This window comes from Enoplosus armatus, chromosome 19, assembly GCF_043641665.1.
Source record: "Enoplosus armatus isolate fEnoArm2 chromosome 19, fEnoArm2.hap1, whole genome shotgun sequence".
NCBI lineage: Eukaryota > Metazoa > Chordata > Actinopteri > Centrarchiformes > Enoplosidae > Enoplosus > Enoplosus armatus.
The window spans coordinates 17,292,299-17,315,444 of record NC_092198.1 but is presented as its reverse complement, the minus strand read 5'-3'; the positions used below and the strand labels follow the sequence as shown (position 1 = coordinate 17,315,444).

The following is a 23,146-nucleotide window of genomic DNA, read 5'->3' as shown; positions in this document are numbered from 1 at the left end:
TTACAAATACATTTGCGAGGGAATACTCAAGATATTAAACATGACCAGGCACAAATTGGCTGTTGTGCAGTTATACATATTTTCCGTTTGTTGCACATAGTGCAGGAGCCCTTTTAGTGAACTGCAGGGCTTCGTGGAGTGCCCATCAGGCTGGAGGCTCTTTGGTCATCCATCAGACTCTCTCCTCAGAGGGCCTTTGCCGCTCGTCTTCAGTGCTTCCTAGCTGGTACGTTTCTGTAGGCAGAGCAAGCAGATTACAAATGCAAACCATTTTATGAAATGAAGATTTTACGTTAGTACAACAGAGTCATGATCAGTAATTCCAATTCATAAAGTAGAAGTTTGAGTTACTGGTAAAGAGACTGGACTCCAAACTAAATTGTGGTAGAAGTCAAGATTGGGAGACTATTTTAGCTGCTATCTGTCTGGTGCTTTTAGTCACATCTGTACTTGTGTGGTTTGAGCTTATTAAGCTTTACATCCATGACTTTAGATTTTAGATTTTTTTCCGTATTAGAGGAGACGTGTTTGTCCCCCATGGTGATACAGTGGTATGAGTACTGTACATCACTTATAATTTGCTTTAATCCAGGGGTTTGAGAATGAATGCAATGAATACATCATGTGGTGTGGCTTGTATTTTGTCCACTTCCTTACTCGCTCAGGTGAATGACCTTTATTCCTAGGTTGGGCTGCAACCAGCAATTTTTTCTATTATCGGTCAGTCTAATCTTTTACTATGCAGTTAATCATTTGGTCTATAAAATGTCAGCGTCAAGGTGTCCGAAATGAGAAATGCCTCTCACAATCTCTCAGAATCCAAGGTGAAAGTTGCTTTTTTTTGTCAGACCAACTGTTCAAAACCTAAATATATTCAATGTGTAATTATTTAAAACAGAGACAATCAGCCAATCCTCAACCAGAATGTAGTAGAATAGGTTAAATAACTCAAATGATTAATACATTTTCTGTTGATCCACTACTCCACAAATGCAGTGTTTGTCTGAACATAAAGGGACAGTATTTTTCTTTCAGCTCTGCATTAACCCTTTAAAAACCTGGTGCCAGCCTTACCTTTGTCTGTGAGTGTGAACCTTTGGTGACACCTGAACAGCACGATGAGCACCGCCGCCTCCATCAGCTGGAAGCACACGTAGACCATGGGGAACAGGAACAGAGGGCCGACCATCGCCGGCGGAAAGGCCATCTTCACAATGGTGGTGCACAGCTGGATGTTCTGACAGCCTGTTTCCATAGCGATGGTCCTCCGCTCTCTGAGGACGGGGTGGGGGGGGGGGGGAGGGGGGGTCAGACTTATTCACAAGTCATGGATACATAACATGAGGGTCTTTGTTCCCTGACATGACTAACACTGCCCGTGTCACTATATCCACCAGAGCTCAAGTTTAAGCAAACAACTCTCTGCCCGACTTACGGTTGGTTGAGTTTGAAGAGCGCAGAGATGATGTAGCCGAAGGTGTAGCCTATGAAGGGCATGAGAGCAGCGATGGCCATGAGGGGAGGAGACAGTACTGCCAGGATGGAGCCTCCAACTGCAATGCTAGCAATGATGCCGATCCCAATCACAGCAATCATCATGATAGTGAGGCCTACCTGAGAACAGCAGCAGGCCAGGAAACACATTGGACTGTGGATTCATTTGAGTTATTATTATTATTATTATTATTATTATTAAAGAATAAGTCTGGTGATATTCTACATTTTTCTTATTCTCAGCTATTGTCTGTGTGGTCAAAGCCTGGTCTTGTTCCTCTGGGACAAGAGCACCAAATGTGTTTTCATTTGCCACTGGAAATAGTCCTGAAAAATAAAATGCACTGTTAACTTCTGTTGGAGTAATATTTGCTAAAACTACAGTCTTCAGGGAGCTAATGGGCTTTTTCTAAAATTATTTTTACCCAATAAATTGTCCAAAAATGTTGAAACATGCCCTAAAATATTGCACAAAGTTGATGTCAACCAATGTACAGTGATATATAACTGAGAAAAACAGCAAATCCTCCCATTTGAGAAGCTGGAACCTGAGCGTTTTTTTTTTGGTATTTCTGCTTGATAAATGACTTAAACATTCAATCTATCATCAAAATTGTTGCCTGTTAATTGTATTTCATTTTACAAATCATTAATCAGTTATATATGTAACCTTCTGACCCTCCTGTGTGCGCACTAACCTTTGTGATGGTCTTGGCGTACTGCGGCCTGTAGTAGTTGATGAGGATGCCGGCTCCGCAGGGAATGAGGATCATGAACAGCGATATGGTGATGTCGACGTAGGGCACGAAGTTCTGCACGTTAGCGAAGCCCTGGCAGTAGACGTACAGCAGCAGAGGCATCATGCCCAGAGCCAGCAGCGTGGAGCAGGTAGTCATCACCATGCTGAGGGGAAACACAGGGGTCATAACGTCTTAGTCCAGTCTTGTGGAAACTTCCTGGCTGGAGTTTGAGTGTGAGAAGGGACTGATGGCACATAAACAACTGCTACTGGGCCTGGATATAACCTCAAACACAAGTCATGTCATGGACCAACGCTAGACATTGTTGTAACTCCTGGCCAGACGGCCAACAAATGTGGTGTTTGTGGTCCCCAGAGGATTGTTCCTCATTATTTTGGGGACCCATGACCTTTAATTTGGGTCAAAACTTGGTTAGTAATGAGGAATATGGGAAATATGAAAGTTTCCAAGAATGAACTTCAGCTATTGGTTAGATTAATGAAACGTGCATATGGATATTCATATTCATGTTCATGTATTAAGGTAATTATTTTCTGCTGACCTGTCATTTTAAACGCTCCATAAGCATTTAGAGATCATACTTTTACATTTTTGTCATCCTTTTGTTGCAAGCCTAACAGCATGTTGTTAGATTTGTGAGGTGTAATGAACTTTGCAGCCTCCAGGGGCTGCCGGTGGGGCGTCAGACTCCTATATTTTCTGAGTTGTATTTTAGAGTAGATTTATTACCCTTGTACCGCCCCTTTATATAGCTGTTTAGCAACATGCTACAGTCAATACTGACTACTGCAAAAAGTGACAAGTAGTTTTGAATGTGCTGAAAAATACTTTTCTTTTTCGATTCTGATTCCTTGTGGTTGGTCGGTTAGTTGCCACCACTGGAATAAAAACAAGCCTCATCAACACAGAGATGATTGTCTTATACAGTGTCTGTGTGGCAAGTATTTTATACAATTACAACAAATGTGTCTTTGTCTGAATAAATCAGTGATGTTTCAGTGCCGTCCTGTCAGACTATGCTCAACAGCTGTAAGGCAGATAGGATCCTCAGACATCAGATAGAGCAGGAAGGTCCTGAACAACACATAATAATAATAATATAATCTGCACACCTGGTCCTTAGTGCCTAAAGGGGCGAGTGGCCTAATGGTTGAAAGTAAAGGGGTTTGCCTTATTATGATAATAGTTTTATGATCAGACTGCATGTCGTTCAACTTGTAAACAACTAATAATGACAGGAAATGTTCCTATGGTTGTTCAGAATCAGAATCAGATCAGGATCAGAAACTGTTTATTGCCAAGTAACCTACATTACAAGGAATTTGCCGTGGTCTGATGGTGCTACATTTTTTTTAACATATAACATATAATCTGACAGACAACAAGCATGTAAAAATATAAAGGTAAAAGAATAAGATAAGATAAATAACGAACAGTGCAAAACAGTGCAGTGACCAAAATAAAGTGTCCAGGCAGTGTACGTTAATATAACGTATAACTTGTGTTTGTGTGTGTGTGTGTGTGTGTGTGTGTGTGCAAGACTGTGGCCGTTAAAGCACAGGATAGTGGCACAGCACATTCGCAACGCACTCGCATTCAATGCATTGGACAGGCTGCATTATTCAAGAATACATGTCACTGCTCAGGAAACTATTAATTGTGACGTGACATTATCAATTAATCATTTTAACCTTTCCTGATCTACCTCCGAGCTCACAAAAGCCTCAGGAGCCGCCAACGTCCTGTAGTTCCAGTGTTCCTTAATCACCTCAGTTTACAATAGGGTTTCAGTAGGTTGTGTGTGTGTGTGTGTGTGTGTGTGTGTGTGTGTGTGTGTGTGAGTACCTGAGGTTCATGTCTCCCTGCAGAGCCAGAGCCAGGAGGTTGGAGAGGTTTCCTCCGGGACAGCAGCCACAGATCAGAATCACCACAGCCGCGATTTCAGCCAGCTGGAACGCCTACAGCATGAAATGATAATGAATTCGTACAGAGTGCTGCCAATGTCTGACTCATAACAATGTCTAATAGTGATATCAGAGCTGGTCTGATCTTGATTATGGAAATTAAAGGATAAATCACACACATGAATAATAACTTACACCAATATGCAATAATAAAAAGACTTCTATCACAACCATCATCATTATATCAGCCACTGATATCTGCTTTCATTGTCACTTAATCAACTAATCGCTAAGCCCAGAGCCTATGAAGACATTTTCAAACGTCTTGTTTGTGTCCAGCCAGCAGGCGAAAACCTAAAGATATTCAGTTTGCAATGATATGTAACAGAGAAAAGCAGCAAATCCTCATATTTCAGAGGCTGGAAAATAATAATGTTTGCGCTTCAAAAACCACTCAGACAAAAGTGGATCATTAAACATCAGAAAACAAACAAAGAAAACACAACTAAATGTGGTAAATACACAAATCCTCACCTTATGTTGTTAGATGTAATAAAGCGTACAGATCAGATCACATATGTTCAGAAGCGTGAATATTGTTTAAATCAGTATACATTCTTTTAGACTGCAGGAGGCCTCACATGTATAGCAAAATGAAGTGTCCATAATCTTAACAGCAATACAAACCTTAGCTAAGAAAAAGGCTGTCAGAGGCATGACACCATACTGGGCCAGCAGTGCTATGGTCACCCCTTTAGGTTTCACTATGTGGCTCTGGAGAGAAGGAAAAGATGTCTTGTTACAGAAATCTCAATGATCATAAAGACCTTTCTTTATCCTTTATATATGTATATGTATGCTGATGTGTGTGGACTGCGTGTTGCCGAAGTCACCTTGATCTTGGACACCTCCATGGTGCACCCAAGTGAAACCATGGTGATGAATAAGACAACTATCAAAAGTACGTTGATGGTTTTGTCCATCACAGGTGACATTATGGCCGCGTTAACGGAGTCAGCAGCCGTCACGTTGGACACGAAGCTCTCATTTTGCCACAAATCTGGATCATAAAACAGATCCGCGGTGCCGTCCTTGGTGCCGTCCATGGAGCAGCACGAGTTGTAATCTTGAATCACAGACGTGGACACGATGTTAGACAGAGAGACGTCAGAAAATACATTTTGCGTTGAAACAAGGCAACAAATGCAACCTCAGTGATTCTATTCACAGAAAGCGTTTCTTCAAGCTTCACAGTTTTCCTCACAACACCTCAGCTGCTCTTTTGTGATTCCACAATCAACGAATCAGAGCATGACAAGAGTTAAGCGGCCAGAAAAGCTGAGCTGAGTGCAGATAATGTTTAATCCTGAGCTTGATGGACAGAGGAGGTTCTGCAGTCTGCTTGTTGAAGAAAATCTCTCAGAAATGTGACAGAAGCTTTGCACAGGCAGCACGTGGGGGGGGGGGCAACTCTGCAAGATACAGTATGTCACTGAGGACGTACTAACATCTAAATAACACTTAGATTGTGAACAACCGCATACAACAGTTATTCTTAAGCTTAAAGTCAGAGGCCAATAAAGGTCTGCTTTCTTATCTGTGCTCTACATTGCTTGTGTGTATGTGTGCGGGCAGAAAGGTCACTGTTGTGTTTGATAAGCATTGCTTTTCAACAGTGAACATAATGTGCATAATCTTTCAGTTCATAGTACACATTATATGGTCCTGAGAACCTTTCACTTGTATGGTTTGAGACGTACTCTTTTATATACTCTCTTCATACTCTTCACATACTTTCTGCTTTTACGAGATGTTCACTGTTAAGACTTCTTCCAAACACCCTGCATTTACACATTTTAGCGCTTTTCGTCAAATATCAAGAACATTAAGAAAAATACCCTAAAAGTAGGAGAGGAGTATAAATTGGTAGATATATGTGGCTTTTCACATTATTAGAAATGGATTTGATCTCTATCATCTAATAAGGCACCTATACACACACACACACACACACACACACACACACATATATATGTATATATATATATATGATGCTGACTTCAACAGGTGGCAAGTTGGCAACATTGAACTTTAAATTCCCCTATCTAGCATTTAAAAGCAGTGCACAAACATTTAATATTTTTATATTTTTACAACTGAGTTTTACTATATTGTCATTCATTATCTGTTTATGACACCATCTTCCTCTTATGGATGCCCACAGGAAGAGCTACCTTTATTGACAAATACATGAATACATGATTACATCTACAAGGCAAGTCATTATCATGATGAGGAATGTAATACAAAACTGAGGCTGACAGTATCTGAAGGTTATCATGTTGTCGGCAGACCTACGGCATGTTTAAATAAACACTTGAAGATATAAACAATGTGTGTCCTGCTGTAGGCGTCTAATTAAAGCGATCACAATAAGCCAATACATATGGGTCATTTCCAATAAAACAAAAGTCACAAACATTGCTCTATTGACTTGTGCGTATTCTTCTTTTATGATTATAATTTTTTAGCGATCCAACCAAAGCAACCAACCTTTGACTGACTGAGAGTAGATACACATTTCTGCAGCGAGTCACTTAAATCTGGAGAATCTGTTTAAGAGCACACAGCACTTGCTTTCTTCAGACCTCACTCTCCTTTGTGCTTCGATGCCAAGTTAACCTCCATCCCCAGAGCTGACAACCACATCCTCCCTGCTGGCATGCTCACACGCTGTGTGCAGACAAATTACCTTCACGGGATTACTCATATCTGTTTTGCACTCAGAAGAAAACACTTATGAAGAAAAACAAATACCACAGAGCTTCATAAATGTTCACAACTACACTCTGACTTCTTGAAGGTGAGAATTGCACACCTATTCCTGGGAGTCACTTTGTACAAAACAGAAGAAAAACACATGTGGATTCCCCAGAGACAAACACTTATCCCAGCTTGAAGCGTAAAATAAATGATAGTTTGCAGCAATATTTATAATATTTATAATATAATATTTAATATTTAACGATATTGCGTTACCTGTTGGGACAGAGGTTCCTCTACTCTTCTCTCCTCCTCTCTCTGAAACAAAATCTAGACCTTGTGTGTTGCCTCTCTTTTTTTTTTTCCTGTCACAAAGGACACATGGAGGCTTCTGGTTGCACAGAGGTGCCATCTAGTGCACAGTTGACTTCTGCAGCTCGAGAGACACGAGGGACGTGTGTTTCTGAGATCTCCTTTTGAAATGTTGACTTTAAGTAATAATTCATTCAGTCTGTGTCCAGAAGGACGGACATCTGCGAGAGAGTGTGCACTGTGGACATTTCTGAGGAAGAAGATCCCGTTTACTGGCTGGCAGCCGCAATGAGTCACAGAGAGGAAGAGAAGAATATCTAAATGATCATCTTTGTCCTGGGAGAGTGTCTTTATCTGTAGCAACTCCAGCTTTGCTAGAAGTGAGGCAAAGGTTTAAAAAAAACAAAAACAACAAGAGACCTGCTAGCGGCCCCAAGAGGCGGCAATTTTCATTACATTTCACAATAGAAAACTGCTGGATGGAACAAACATACAGCAATTTTGCTTTTACAGGTGCCTAAACAATAGAGAGGCTTAACTGCTGGTTTTGGGGTTAGTTTTTACAGAAAGATCCTCTGCTTTTAGTGGAAATTATGCACTAGAAGTGGTAATTTGCTGCCAAAAATAGCCTCGGAGGAGGGCATTAATAACAGACATGGATGATCTGCTCATTGTGAATCTACAGTCTTGCTTTATTTCTCAGGGAACTTTTGATGTTATCGTCAGGCTTGTTGGCGACAGCATTCTGGCTAGCCAGCAGACCAGCTTCTGCCAAGTACACAACTCTGCACATGATCACAGTTCACAGATTGTTACTCTAAAGCTCATGGCAACGGGCCCGATGGCTTTCATTTGCCGGGCAATTCTGCTGCAAAACACTCTGCAGTGGAGAATGAACGAAAGAGGAAACTCCTCATGCATGTAAACTCTGTGGCAGCCCTCGAGAAACTATTATATAATGCTTTTGACACAGTTATGCTAAAGGTAAATCCACCAGATCAGTGGTTCATCAACCAGAAGTACCTTTATATATGGGAAAAGATTGTGGGGCAGCTCAGCAAGTTTAAGGAGGAAAATAAACTCAAAAATAGGGTTATGAATTAGTGTGAGGCTGATCTTTAGTATATTCATTTCATATCTATTTATATTTCATAGTTATTTAAACCCTGTACATCATTAAAGTGTGTAAAAAGTAGTTAGAAAGCTAGCAGAAAAGTCAAAACAGATTACCAAAAGACATGTGGTGGAAACATCCAGCCCCTCAGGTGGTAGCGCAGCACATATAAACTTGACCAAATCTACCAATAAAAAGAAACTAAACCCAAACATTGATAAAGTTTTGAAAAGTCAATTCATATTAACCTTTTTGGAACATGACGGGGTACTTGAGCTTCTGGGGGCACATCAGACAACAAAAACCGGGGTTAATCACTGCAGTAGACCAAGATATCATATGAATCTGTACCCAAATAGAGAGACACCCAGAAAAACTGACATTGGTGAAGGGTTTATGAAATGACGGTTTGGAAAAGAGTGCGCCTTCTTGCAGTGAGGCCGGCAGGATGGAGGAGGGAGGAGGGAGTGTTGGGCCAGTGACTGGCATCTGCTAAAAAAAAGTCACCGCCACATACAATAAATCTCTCAAAGAGGTCTATGGTGGAAATACTGCACTGACTACATTCTGAGGGACTTGTTGGCGAATAATCATGAGTCATAAAGAGGCTGCTTGAAAGTTAAATGTGTAAATGAGTCTCTTTCTAATCCCAGTGAGACAATAAACCCTGGGTTTGTCGTCCTCCGCTGCAACAATGGAATAAAGATTAGGTGGCGTAAACAGGTCCAGCTCCAGTAACACATCATGTGTAGTGTTCTTAAAACATCTAGTTCTTTAAGGAAATGTGACGCACAGTTTCACAGTATTTTATGATCCCAAAATGACCGCATCACAACATTGTAAAGGTTCTGTGGTGGTCCAGCTGTGCTCTCCTCCTTATCCCCTTGTTTGCCCCCTCCCTGGTGTTTCTCGTCCGTTCCCTGTCAGTCTCTCTCTCTCTCTCTCTCTCTCTCTCTGAGTCTGTGTGTGATTGTTTGTCTGGGCGTGGCCTCAATCATCTCCATAATGACCATTTCCTCAAAGATCACACAAATATCAATAAGGAAAAATGTGTGCCTTACACACAGGTTAGTATTTGAAATAATGTAGAGTACTTCCTTTTGAAAACATACATTTCATGAACTGAGAATGTACTGTATTACTGTACATATACAGATGATATATTGTACTTAATCCTACAGTTAGACAAGGCAGCATGATGATTGTTTTTTGACATGTTTTTTTTCTCTTCAAGACAACATTTTGATCACTTATTAGTAACATTACTGTAAATTATTTTCTCATAGAAGACTTACTGTGTTTTCAGATGTTAACACTGCACCTCAGCTGCATTTGAAACTACATTATGCTCATATACTTTATGTGTAGAGGGAAACCACTCTACCGTTAATCTGATGGTATATCTCACAGCGCACCCCCTCCCCTCCCTTTCATAAGTCATGCACTGACAACAATGGCAAGAACAAAAAAAAAATCTGTAATGGTGACTGCATACTGGGTCCCATCCAGTGTAGTCTGCAATATGCTGGAAGGGGACAAAAGGAGGGCATTTTAATGGTTTAACAGGCCGGCCCTGTAAGGACATAGGGGGAGGGGAGGGGAGAGAGGACTGATCAGCCTGTCTTGCCATAATTATAGCCCAGTGCTTCACATACCTGGATTTTTACTACTTTTTCCTCCTCCAGCCACAGCTAATCAATGTCTGAGCTCCCTGCAGCCTGAATATTATGGGCTGAAATGGTGCTAAAACATTTCATAACTCAGCTCAGGCCTGAGGGGAGTAGCATTTAGGGTGTGGTGAGAAGGCAGATGAGGAGAAGAATCTCGATTTCTGTGAGCTCTACCTCATTATCATATTTTTTTTCTGTAGCATTACCCATCCCTAGAGGTAATTTAAATGCGATTGTAGCGCACAAATATGGCTAGATGCGTTCTGGCTGTCATGCACGACGACAGAGAGGCTTCACTGCAGTGGATGCATTATTAAAGCCTGGCCTTATTGTGTTGTCATCCTTTACATAGGCTATACTGTTACAGACCATATTCCTGTGTGACCCTGTTTGGCTCTGCTGCTGCAGGACATACAGTATAATTCTATAAAATGGTAGATGGGGGGTACAATTGGCATGAAGACTAGATATAGACGTGGCACAAGAAGGGGGATGTTCCAGATTGGCTAGATGGTGAAGGAAAAGATGGTAGGATCAAGGTCAGTGCAGGTCTAAAGTCCCGTGTCTGCAGGGAAGGCGATGGAGGGCAGGGTGTCGCCCGCAGCTGCTGTGGCCTCTTGACCTGCTGGGGGAACGAATGAGGCAGCTCTGTTTGTTTTTTTACACATTCACTGACTGAAATAATCCACGGTCTAAGCTCCTTATCTACAGCACAAATTTGTGAAAAAGGAAGCAGCAGACCAGATTATTCACAATTTGTCCTGAGACCAGCCCCCACACATAACACTTTTTCCCTCCACCATTGCATGTATATGAAATAATCTTTAAGGTATGTGTTGTGGAAATTGAGTTTTGCGTCATAATGGCTGTATGTCAGATGTTTAAGGCTACAACCAACAACAAGTCTGATCATTTTCTTGGTTAATTGTTTGGTCAATAACACATCAGTAAATGGGAAAAAATGTCCATCAGAATATAAAAGAGCTCAAGGTGACGTTTTCAAATAGCTTTTTTGTCCATCCAACAGTCCAAAACCCAAAGATATTCAGTTTACTATCATGGGAAACCACAAAATATTCACATTTAGTCGCTGGAATTTTTTTTTTGCCGTTTTGCTTGGAAAAAAATCACTTTTACTATTAATTGATTATCAAAATATTTGCAAATTAATTAAAAAAAAAATAATAAAAAAATAATAAAAAAGAAATATCAGTAAATAGGGCTGCTCTTGTTTGGTGATTAGTGTACATTTGAAGGCTGTTGTAACTGGACCTGTGTGTGTGTGTGTGTGTGTGTGTGTGTGTGTGTGTGTGCGTGTGTGTGTGTGTGTGTGTGTGTGTGTTTCTTGAGTGTATTCTTAAAATCCACGTGTCTCAGCCATTGCCCTGATTGGCTCCCCTGACATACAAATATGACTCAGACGACAATTCCCATAATGCTTCTGATGAGAAAGGACGCTGTGACGTTGCAAACACGCAAAATGACTCATGGGAATTGTAGTTTACGAATAAACATTGCTTGCTATCTTAATAATATTCAAACTACAAACAACTAGTGTGTCCACCACTCGTCGCTCGGCAAATGCATCTCTTTAAATATGTCTACATTCAAAATCATTCAATGATGTCAGGCTTTTTAATGATACGTGGAAAAAAAGTCTGACCAACTACAATTCCCATTTGCCCCCAGGATGCTGCGCATGCGTGTGTGTGTGTGTGTGTGTGTGTGTGTGTGTGTGTGTGTGTGTGTGTGTGTGTGTGTGTGTGTGCGCGTGTGTGTGGTGTAGTCACGTGGAGACGGTTGAGTCCACCTCGGTTCTGTCCAAACAGAACGTGAGCATTTAGCAGTCTGTCTGTCGGAGCGCCGCTCGGTGCTAAACTGATTCATGTTGTTTTTTTAGCCACCCGTCCCTCTAAACTAGACTATTTTATCGAAGAATGAGTGATAACGATGACATCGAAGTCGATAGTGACGTGAGTATGGACACTTTCAGCTTTTAATGATGTTATTTTGCTAGCTTGCGATTTAGCTGAACTAGCGGCTCAGCTAGCGTTAGCTACCAGTAAGCTGGCTAGTTGTGCCTTTCTGTCTGATAAGTATTTCTTGCCGGGATTCTTGTTAATTGATAAGCAACACTAGCCTTTCTTGCTTCTTCAGAGCTTTGTTAATCTAGTAAATTATTTTACTTTCTAGTGACTTCAGCGAAACAATAAGATTTGCTGAACAATTATGGCTACAATTGTACTTTTTGTTCTGTTTCTTTGCAGGAAGACTCACCGAGATATCACAATGTGGTGCGTAATGCTGGGGGGGATTTGTCCAATGGCGAAAAATGCTTCACTGTTGTTGAGAAGTTGATTAATTCATCATTCTGCTTATTTTTTATTTTTATTTTTTGGTATTTAATCGACTGGTAAGGTTATATTGTGGAGGTTGATATTACTTCAAAGAGAATGTGAAAGTGCTGCTTTCTGCCTTGTGGATCAACTACATTCATGTTTTAAATGTATATTTATGTACGGCAGTTTACCTTCGTTTTCTGTAGCTATGAACTGAATTGCGTTTGTAATCGTGCAGCGATTGTTCCACGGCATCAGCGTTAGTAGTGCATTGCAGGGTATCCCCCATCCTGTGCGTACGCGGCCATAGGGAGACGTTGACACGACATCTATATTTAGACCAAAGCTTTATCCTGCTAGAAAGGCTTTTTTTTTTAAAAAAATGCATGTTTATTATTTTTTCCGGTTAATACAAAGAAGTGCTCGGCGATTAGTCGCCCCGACTCGTTTTCCCCGGTGGTGCACTGTACACCACGGGGATTCCGCTCGTGATCAGGTTTTTGCAAATTACACATCTAGGTCATCTCGCTAAAGAGAGACGGGTTACATTCGCAATGCGTTCATGATGATGCAGAGGAAAAAACAAGGTATAGAGGCTTGTTGCATGTGTGGAGGAGCCGCGCCTGCATCTCGGACGAGCCTTCGTGTCAGGAAGGGATGTTTTCCGGTGTTGCAGCCAGTGATTAGAGCCATCTTCTCTCTACAGGCCAGTAAAGGGCTGGCAGCCTAAATGAATGACGTATAGCTGCATCGCATACCGGCGAGAAAAACACCCTGCACGACTTGGTTGATGCACAGGCTGCACAACACGACGCCTTTACTTCCAGTTCAGATGACCAGGATTTAAGTGCGGAAAGGCATTGAGGAAACATTAGTTAAATGATAGAATATGCATTAGTGATAATACCATAAGAAGGGAGCTTTTGTTTCTTTGCTAGTGCCCTCCAACAGACCCCAGGCCTTTCTCTCTTGGTTACTTTCGCCTCAAAGCAGTCCTGAGCCACATGAGCGACTCAAACCTGATTTCAGCTCACTTAGTATTTTTTAATCTGATTATCTAAGCTATAAGCATAAATCTGTATGCCCTGATAGCTGCTTGTGTCCTTCAGAGTCACACAGTTGCTTCCATCTCTGCATATCCAAGAATGTAGCCTCACAATCTGCACATTATACAGATAGGGCTGAATGGTTTTGAGGAAATATCTAATTGCGTCAACCGCGGCCAGTTTAAACTTTCACTTGCCACAGCTTGTTGAGACACTGACAATTGTGTAAAAAATGCTCCTCTTTCGATTTCAAAATTGCACTTTTTTAAAGTGATAAGGATGACGTATCGTTCAGCCAAATCTTAAATCTATAACTAATGGTGGGTAAAGTGTGGCAGACATTGAATAGGTTTCCAAACATAGATAGTGGATGCGTTGTCTGTTGTTATGTCTTAGTTGGTGAGATAAGAGCCTGACCATCAAGACAGAAAGCGAGCACCAAAGCCTTGATGTATGAATGCATTATGTCATATGTTAGACATGAATATAGAGCTAAAACAATTAGTCCTTTGACAGAAAATGTATCGACAACAATTTAGATAATGGATTGAGTGAACAAAATTGTTTTAGCTTCTTAAATGTGATGTTTGGCTGCTTTTCTCCGTCTTTGACTGCTGGTTGGACCAAACTAAACATTTGAACGTGTCACGTTGTGTTCCGAGAGCATTTCTCACTATTTGCTGACTAGACTTAATTAAGGAAATAATTTGCACTAATAAAAAATGAAACCAATCGTAGTTGCAGCTCTACAATGTAGCTTCAAAGTAGGGAAGAGCATGCTGTTTATTTTATACGTTCTATTTTATTTTTGCAACAGTGGTCTCATTCGCCACCCCTGGAGCTTCTGGTTTATTGGTGTATCCACTGTTACTAGTACGAGAAGGTCGTCCACGTACTCCAGTGGCCTGGCAGAAGTGTAGGCTTTCGTGCAGAGAATGTGAGACGACCATCGGTAGCAGGGAAGCGGCAGCTACCAGCTCTTCCACTCAGCACCTGGAGCACTTATGTAAGGTGTCATGGTCAGGTATGAATAGAATGGAGGGAGCAGCTCAGCTGGCGTGTCCTCTTAGGTTTTATGATGAACTGATAATGGTTGGTAATTGGACACCTGTTTTTCATGGTGCCTGATGTGCTTAACAACTCTTAATAGCATATACCTAAGCTAAGCTAGTTAAGAAGGCACTTGAACATGTCTGAGTACAATTAGCTGTGTTTATATAAGGTTAGTTTGATATCAGTGAGGCTTCACAGGATAAGTTATTGGCTCTCGTGATTTACATGGTGTGTAGCTCAGTTTGTTCTTCATCCCCAAATGAGATGCTCATAAAATTCTCATGCAATAAAATGTTGCTACACCAGTCTGGAATATATGTGAAATAACTTAATTTGTCGGTTTTGGTAAGGTTGTTGCACAGAATTTTATAAAGTATTGGCGATATGACAGTATATACCAGGAGTCTCATCAGTGATTTCTTTAAGGTAGTTCTTTTCATCAATGTGATGAACTACCTTGATTTATCATGTATTTCACTTACTGGATCAGCCAAAAACGGATATTCCTGTCTGGTTAGTTTATATGTCCAACAGTGTTTAAATAGATTTTTCCAGAAAATTAACTTAATCACAATATGTAATGACTTTGTGGTATAAAATTACATGTCCTGGGATTGAGAATTTTATCCATACCACCCAATATTTTTTAGCAGAGGCAAGCCACCCAGATCCTGACGCATCTTGTGATCCATTTAGTCACAGGTGACGGCCTAAACAACCGCAGCACCTGTTAATACTGTATGTGGCATTTGATGTGTGAAACAGAAACTCTGCCTTCTTCCCTGTGATGGGATTACAGTATATTATTTCACTAAATACAAACTGTTGAAGAGATCAGTTAATAGTTGAATTCTGTAAAAACAAATACTTAAAATGTCAAGTAGCTTTAGCATTGTAGTATAATTTCTAATGAAGATTATCTTTTTATGGGAGAGATATTTAGACAAAGCCAGTTACAAAGTGTTCCTTTAAATCACCCAGGGCACCTAATGTCCATTATTGCCCAGTAATTGTATATGGAGCAGCTCCAGAGAGTAGTGCTTGAATACAGTCTTGGATCTTAATTAACTTTCAGAGATTAATGATATTAAATACCTTGCCTGATTTAAAGAGTGAACACAAGTACTAGTTTCGGCTGATGCTCACATGCCTCTAAAATGTTTTGTGAGTAACACAATGTGTAGCTTATAAAACTGAGGTGTAACACAGGATAAAGAAACACTAAAAGTTAATATAAGACTATACAGTAGGAGCAAAGTCTGAAGTGTATTATATTATAATTAAGTGTCCTAGATGGAATCAGGAAATCAGCCACGTGTACTTTTTAAACCTCCCTTCTTTTCACTGAAACCATGAATGTAAAAACGGCTGCCAGACTTGTAATTGCACATGCCATCGATTCCAGTCATGTGTTTGTTTATACGGGGAGTGGAGTCTCGCCTCTCGGTGGCTGTGTGTGTGATACGCGGAGGCACATGGTCCTGGTGGATTTGTGTCTGGTTCGTGGCTCTTGTGCAACAGGCCACAGGAGCAGCTGTTACCGTACCAGCCAAAATAATCACAAGGCGGACATTGTGAGCAGTATGCGGTGAATTTTGATAAAGTGGTTTTTATTACGGTTTCAGTTTCATATGCGTGTCATTCAGGCTCATAGTTAACCTTGTAGGACCTTGTTTTCTGGCATTAAATTCCTAGCTAATAGCTTGTATTTGTTACAGATGTCTGTGAGTCACTTAACACGTCGTCCCTCCCACCAAACATATGACACGCTGAAGGCTTGCCTTAACCTGCGTGTCGTCTCATTTGTGGCTACTTTGGTTTTTGTTGTGATCTTTGGACAAAATGAGTCAGATGACACCAGGTCTCCCATGTGCCTGAGGCCACATCACCGAGCAGTTTCTTTGCTAATATTTAAATCGGGCCTTGCTTTGTTGGAGGTGCATGAAGTGAGATGATGTAGTCGAGCTGCACGGGCTTTGATTGGTTGTTGGAATTAATGTCTCAGCCTGGTGACAAGCGTGGATTAGGCCAGAATCAGATGTGATTGGAGGCTGTGATGGTTTGGCCTAAAAACAGGTTGAACTACAGGCAGCAAACTGATCTCCTGCCTGCCTCTGGTCATGTGATTATGGCAGCCATCTTATGCCTTTACAGTCTAACTAGAATACAAATGTGCTGTTGAAGTTTGAAGCCTGTGAGATGCTGTTGCACGAGCCTCTGCCTGCTAATTGGGGAAGCATAAAATGAGGTTTGGGTTATTATGATTTAAGACAGTTATTTAACTTGGTAGAAGATATGAGAAATGTGGTTTGACGCGTTGCAACAGCCTGAAATTAACCATGAATGTGGCTGAGTTCAGCGAGATAATATGATTAAAGCTGTGTAATGTAGAAAGCACTGGAGAAGGCAAATGTTCCACTACAGAAAACAGTCCTGCATATCATTGAACTCAATTCTGCTTATAAACCTTGAATCTTAAGTTGCAAAGTCTCCAACAGGACCTACATAAAACCTACATTCATGAGGCCTTTGTTGGTCATCAGTTTGTGTCATCCTCATCCAGGATCTGCTGCCCCCCCCCCCCCTTTGAATGGCTTGAGTTTCTTGACTTTGACCCGGTCATGAATTTTGAAGGGCCACTCCTGCGTGCTCCTGTGGAGAAGGAGGGACAGAAATGCAGTGAGGGGGTTGGCATGGGTCACACTGGAGGAGGGGGGGATGGAAGCTCAGGAGGGGGCCAAAAGGCCACAGAGTGCAGCAACTTCTGGTGATGAAAATCTAACTTTAGAATGAGTTTTTTTTACCATGAGACTACTGGAGGTTACAGGCTGGTTGACTGTTGTGCCGTCAGTCGACAGAAAATGAATCAGTGACACTCAGCTTATTGATTATCTGTCTTTATGTCAGCAAAGGTGGGGTTTTTTTGGTTCCGTTTAGCAGGATATCCCAAAAACCTGACAGTTTTATGTGAAATATAACTGTGCACACACAGTTAGGCCGTCGAACATGTGATTAGTTGTTGGTGTGATTCTGAATCCGGGTAATGATCTAAGAATTTCTTAACACTGCGAGATAAGGCGTCTTAGAGCATTTTAGCTTTTCATTTTCACATGAACTATTGCACTTCACTTGAGTGACAAAATGGTGACAGGGTGTCATGTGTATTTTGAGCCAGTTCCAGATGCAAAATTGTTGAATTTTTCTCTCATTATTTCAATTGTTAGATTGTGCAGTCTTGTTGGAGATCTACACTTTAGTTTGTCAAGTAAAACACACGTTATAATTATTATTTGACAGCGGTTTCTAAAACTTGGGGATTTCCTTTTGTCAATTTTCTTATCAATGTCAAAGGAATACTATTTTTCAATTTAAACAATTTTAAGATGACTCTGGTGACTCAGGTTCTTTCTAAACATTCTTAACATGAAAACTGAATAAAAGGACACCTTTTATTTACATTAGAACGACTTTTTTTGGTTGTGCTTTGGTTGATACTGCAATTGCCGTTCGCCTAAGTTTATATATTCTGCAACCAAGGATAGTTACATTAAGGATGAGCTTTTGTTAAAGTTAAACCGGCTGGACATTTTCAAAGACATTTGAATATGTATATTTTGTTTTACGTGATGATTACTGAATTAAAACTACAATGACAGTGTCCTTGCTGTAAAGGCAGAGTGGGACTTGGCAGCAGAGCGGTTTGTGTAGGTTGACCGGGGACGGTCGGACGCCCGCTGTCCTCTACCCGTGCTGCTCTGCTGCCAGGCTGAAGGCCTTGTGACTCTTCTCATTGCAGGCAGACAAACGGGCACATCACAATGCGCTGGAGCGCAAGCGTAGGGACCACATCAAAGACAGCTTTCACAGCCTCCGGGACTCGGTACCCGCCCTGCAGGGAGAAAAGGTTGGTAAAGCTCAGCCTGCAGGTCCCCCAGGCACACAAATGGCTCATGTAAGAAATTTTTGTACTTGTATTTTGCCATGTGTTTACTAAAAGGTTAAGTATAATATTTCTAGTTTAACATGTGAATTTCACTGTAAAGGATTTTTTAGGATGAGGGCATTTCTGCCAATTAGGTAATTTAAATGATTGTACTTATGTAATATTATATTGTATATACAGAGATGCAGATGTCTTGACTTGCTTAATGTGTATGTGTATATGTGTGTGTGTGCGCGCGCGCGCATGCATGCGTGTCAGTGGAGGGAAATAGTTGAAGGGACTGGGAGGAGGGCGGGTGGTGGAAGAGTGCAGATTGGCAGCAGTAAGACAGTGTTGCAGTCCAAATACTTGGAGCAGCGTCAGGAAGTTATTATGAGGAAATTTTGTTGCTCTTTTCCTGTTTTGACATCCATGACATTGAGAGCATTTGGAGCGGGTTCAGTAACTGGGCACAGTGTTTTATTTTCCCCTAAAGGACCAGCTCATGGCTCTGACACAGCGTGAAGGGCGGGGGGTTTATGAGATGATAGTTAGGGATGTTTGCTGATAATTTGTAAGAAGTGTTGGGTTACAGCTGCCTCGGTGCTCGACCCCCACCTCTCTCCCAGGACCACACTGCTGTTATGGATCTGTTTGAGGGCCAACATGCAATATTTCTTTCTTGCTTGTGAAGAGAATATTAGGGCTAGGTACCAAACCTCAATGCTTTTTGGGGCAGACTGAAATGTGTCTGTAGCATCGAGTTTACAAGACTGCCAAGTAGTGGAAGCAGCTGGTGTTGAATATCTGGTAAATTTTACACTATTTTGTTCAGGCAAAGTGCTTTTACAGCGCTTACATTTCTCAGAGTGAGCCATCACAGAAACTATTGTTTTGCAGAGTTTCCACAAGGATTGTTGGTGACCAGTTTATTTAGTTGATGGCGGCCTTTGCGGTCACTTTATGGTAAATAAGTGCCCAACATTTTCTAATGGTCCAGGTTCTGGTTTTCTCTGTCAGTGATATTAAACTGAATATCTTAAGGTTTTGGACTGTAAAGCCATGAGAATATGTCAACTCAGAGTTAGGGTTAGAAATTGTAATCAATGCACTATTTTCTGGTAATTGAGAAAAGAATCATTCTGTAAATCCCTGGTATTAATGTTCGTGAAAGTTGATGCCTTACTTCATAAAGATTTTTTAAGACATAGCAGGAGGTGGACTTTGTTTAAGGCTATAAAACACTTCAGGAAACTCTGGTTTTGCTGTCGATACAGAAACCTTGGTATCGTATCTGCGCTACTATCGAAACATTTCAAATAATAACCAGCCCTAATGAGCACACTGCTGCTGATATTAAGTCAATGAATGGCCGCGCTAAATAGCCCAGGGTCACAAGGGAAGCATGACAGCAAAACTGCATGAATTAGAGATGTAGCAAGTGTTTTGTCAAATAATGTGTCTGTAATCTTTGAACATTTTGGAGCTGGTTTGCAGCCAGTCAGCTAACGGGCTGCTTTTGTTTGCTGTAATCGAGGCGAAACACTCTGACAGTAATGTGTCAGGGTTGTGACCTAGCCTGTGGATGTCAGAGTGAAGTGCTAGAGGATTTTGAGAGGTTAAGAGAAGGCAAGCAGTGCAGAAACACACAGCGTTGTCCTAGATTTCCTTGTAGTCTCCTGCAGTAGTTTCAGTCTGTGTAGCGTCATGACAGGAGCAGGAAATGTTTTTTTTTTGTATAAGAAATGTGATACTTGCGTCATTGCTTCAATTTCTGCATGTGTCACTAACAGCAGTCTACCAAACAGGCGTCTCGAGCCCAAATCCTAGACAAAGCCACAGAGTACATCCAGTACATGAGGCGAAAAAACCACACGCACCAGCAGGACATCGACGACCTGAAGAGGCAGAACGCACTGCTGGAGCAGCAAGGTAACAACGCTATCACTCACCATCATTCTGCTCCTCAGGCTGGGGATGCTCTACATGAGATTCAGTTGTTTTTGCCTGCTGGTAGTAGTTAACGACTCCCGTGACCTCCTCTGAAAGGTTTGAGCTTAAGCAAATCACATGGGACCTGCTGCAGCCCGTGAGAAGGGAGGGCGAGGAAATACACATGCTTCACCACCGTGTTTGTTTTGGTTGGATGTTGCAGTGATGAAAGAGCGTGTGGTTGAACGGTTTGAGAACATGAAGTCCCAAACTCAAAATCAAAGTGTCTGTGCCGCCACAACATCAGGCAAATGGAAGGCCAAAGTTTAGCCCTCTCTCCTCTAGCTTGAGCTAGCTTCTATAACTCAGTGAACTCTCTTAAATGTTCTCCTTCATGGGCCTAGCTGATAATCTGAATCATGGGGTTTATTGTCGATAATCTAAACCAAATTGCTATTGAAAGGGACAGTAACATTTGAACACTGGATGCTTGTTTTGTAAGATGAATGCAGGACTTTCATAACACTGATGTCATGAATCAAAGCCATCCCAGCCTGCCTGCAGATCTTTTTGACCAGACACCAAAAAACATTTTTTTAATTATTAATTCCAGCCCCAGAAACATGTTCCCCAAGAAATATATGAAATCATTCATCAACATTTATCAACCCTTAAAAACCACCACGTTTAATCTTCTGTTATAGAGTATAATCTGTACTTCAGGACACTAAAACTCAAATTCATAGGGACAAAAACAGAACATGACCTCAGTGTCCTGAATGGTAGCCACAGCCCTACAGGATATGTTGTTGTTGTTGAATGCTAAGGAAACAAGCATCATTGTGTCTTGGTTAAGATAGCAGTGTTTGAATTGTATTAACCAGTAGAGCGGTAGATAGACTGAATAGAAGACGCTAGTGGAACAGAGGCTGGCTAGGAAACGGTGCATGGCTTAAGCTATCTATACGGGTCCAGTGGCACAGCAAAACTAAACTGTCTTAAGCGGTACTGTTGATTTTGGTTTTTGTTTATGGCAAAGTGGATATGAAGATGCTTCCCGTTCAGTAGAGCCGGGTTATATAAAAACAGCTGATATCATGGCTTCCTCCATTTTGGATTCTCTGGATTATCTGCATTTCCTCAAAGCTAATTTATTTCTGTTCAGTCATGAAATGTGTCCACAGCCTGAATTGTTGAGTTCTTCACTGACTATATCATTTTGAAATCCTGTTGTTCATCTTCCTGCAGTCCGTGCTCTGGAGAAGGTGAAGGGCTCCACCCAGCTCCAGGCCAGCTACTCGTCGTCTGACAGCAGCCTGTACACCAACCCCAAAGGCAGCGCCGTGTCGGCGTTCGACGGAGGCTCTGACTCGAGCTCCGAGTCGGAGGCAGAGGAGCCGCCCAACAGGAAGAAGCTGCGCGTGGAGGCCAGCTAGAGAGCGGAGCGGTTTAAAACCTGGTCACGGTCGAGGCGGTGGGGCACAAGAGAGGGCGAGAGGAAACGCGGCCTTCAAAGCTCTCGAGGCTCATCGACCCTCCCCCCTCCTCATGCCAGCAACAACCGGCCCCCGTCACCGCCCTCCTCGTTCTCTCCCCTCCATCTCTGGGTGGGCTCGCACTGGAGACTGGTGACCCCTCAAACCGCCACACACCGCCGCCACAATCGTTTCTCCTCCCAATCTCCAAGAACAGGAGGGAGGAAGTCAGCAGGGTGGAAGATGGCTGCTTCAATCCATCTAGAGAGCTTCAGGTTTTTTCCCCCCTTCCCATCCCTCTCTTTCTCTCTTTTCTTTGGTTCTCCGTCATTGGTATTTCCCCTCTAGCAACGTCAACAATCCAAAACCCAAAAAGAGGCAGCTTGGCTACTTAAGGACTTGATGCTTTTTTTGTACCCTCAATAAAGCCCCTCCTCCTCCCGGGTTGTTTTTTGGGGGAGAAGGGCGTACTCCTCCAAGCACTGCTATATTATATATTTTTTTGTTTTTTTTTGTTATTCTTGATAAAAACCTGTTTAGAATTTACACACACACACACACCTAGATAAATCGTCCTGGAGAAGTTTACCTTTTTAAAATAAAAAAATAATAAAACATTTGTAGCTTACTTTTTCCACTAAAGAATGTGAAGACGCTTTGAAGCAAATGTTAAAGTGATACCCACCTCAGGCCCACTGGATTGCAGATGTTTTCTGCCTGACACGTTTGTTAACACAAGATTTAAAAAAAAGAAAACATGACTCCTTTTGTTGAAATTGATGTTTTGAAGGAGAATATTCCTAAACTTGTATCGTATTTTGTCCTTTAGCTTGAAGTAGTGGATGACTTTAGGTGGCTGAATACGTTAGGCATCTCGTTTTATATATTATAAAAAGCATTGATTGGATGTTTTCAAGTTCAAAAGTATGTTATGCATTTTGTAGTAATCTCACAAGTCATGGGAAAATGCCAATTTGTCACATGTAGTTTTCCTTAAGGGTATGAAATAGGTATTGAATGTCAAAGGTAGCTCCTGTCTTTTGCAGTACAAGGAAGCAAAATAAGTCCCTGTTGATGTGTCGTGCTTTACACAGTAAAAATCAATGTTGCTGAATCCCCCAAGGAAAAAAAAAGGAAGCATTTTGCGTGTCTAGGAAACGTGTGTGTATGTATATTGTTTCCATTTTATTTCCATTTAGGAGGATATAATTAGTGTAATAGGTCTTTGTTTGTCCGATTCCATTCCATGGAAATTACAAGTATGTTGTACATACTGCCAACAATTGTCTTGCAAGTTGAGGCCTACCTTTACTATGAGACTATAAAATAAACTATTTTATCCTTTAACACGCTCCCTGTGG

At 41.5% G+C, this 23,146-nt stretch overlaps 2 protein-coding genes across 9 annotated transcripts; one reads left to right on the top strand and one right to left on the bottom strand.

Annotated features, from left to right (window-relative positions):
* Positions 1-50: 50 nt before the first annotated feature.
* On the bottom strand, positions 51-5,265 carry slc10a1 (solute carrier family 10 member 1). The gene is made up of 7 exons (XM_070926175.1): positions 5,053-5,265; positions 4,847-4,933; positions 4,101-4,213; positions 2,193-2,397; positions 1,436-1,614; positions 1,075-1,274; positions 51-234 (listed from the first exon to the last, which is right to left on the bottom strand). Exons 1-7 carry the CDS (start codon positions 5,263-5,265, stop codon positions 173-175), a joined length of 1,059 nt encoding a protein of 352 aa, XP_070782276.1. The 3' UTR covers positions 51-172.
* Positions 5,266-11,856: 6,591 nt separating this feature from the next.
* Positions 11,857-23,132, top strand: max (myc associated factor X). Of its 8 annotated transcripts, none has more exons than XM_070925881.1 (5): positions 11,857-11,991; positions 12,286-12,312; positions 18,253-18,360; positions 20,187-20,310; positions 21,559-23,132. In XM_070925881.1, the coding sequence occupies exons 1-5, from the start codon at positions 11,956-11,958 to the stop codon at positions 21,744-21,746; spliced, it is 483 nt and encodes a 160-aa protein (XP_070781982.1). In that variant the 5' UTR covers positions 11,857-11,955; the 3' UTR covers positions 21,747-23,132. The 8 variants fall into 8 exon arrangements, with proteins under 8 accessions (XP_070781982.1, XP_070781981.1, XP_070781980.1 ...); XM_070925880.1 differs by having other exon boundaries at positions 20,172-20,310; XM_070925879.1 differs by having other exon boundaries at positions 18,253-18,408.
* The last annotated feature ends 14 nt before the right edge of the window (positions 23,133-23,146 follow it).

Bases quoted from the DNA above. Each gene is read 5' to 3' on its own strand.
- max (XM_070925877.1), top strand. From the start codon at position 11,956: ATGAGTGATAACGATGACATCGAAGTCGATAGTGAC. The intron at 18,409-20,171 runs GTAAGAAATTTT...TGTCACTAACAG, and splicing joins CAGGCACACAAATGGCTCAT to CAGTCTACCAAACAGGCGTC. The intron at 20,311-21,558 runs GTAACAACGCTA...ATCTTCCTGCAG, and splicing joins CGCACTGCTGGAGCAGCAAG to TCCGTGCTCTGGAGAAGGTG.
- slc10a1 (XM_070926175.1), bottom strand. From the start codon at position 5,265: ATGGACGGCACCAAGGACGGCACCGCGGATCTGTTTTATGATCCAGAT. The intron at 4,934-5,052 runs GTGACTTCGGCA...CCTTCTCTCCAG, and splicing joins TGGAGGTGTCCAAGATCAAG to AGCCACATAGTGAAACCTAA. The intron at 4,214-4,846 runs GTTTGTATTGCT...TTCATGCTGTAG, and splicing joins CAGCCTTTTTCTTAGCTAAG to GCGTTCCAGCTGGCTGAAAT.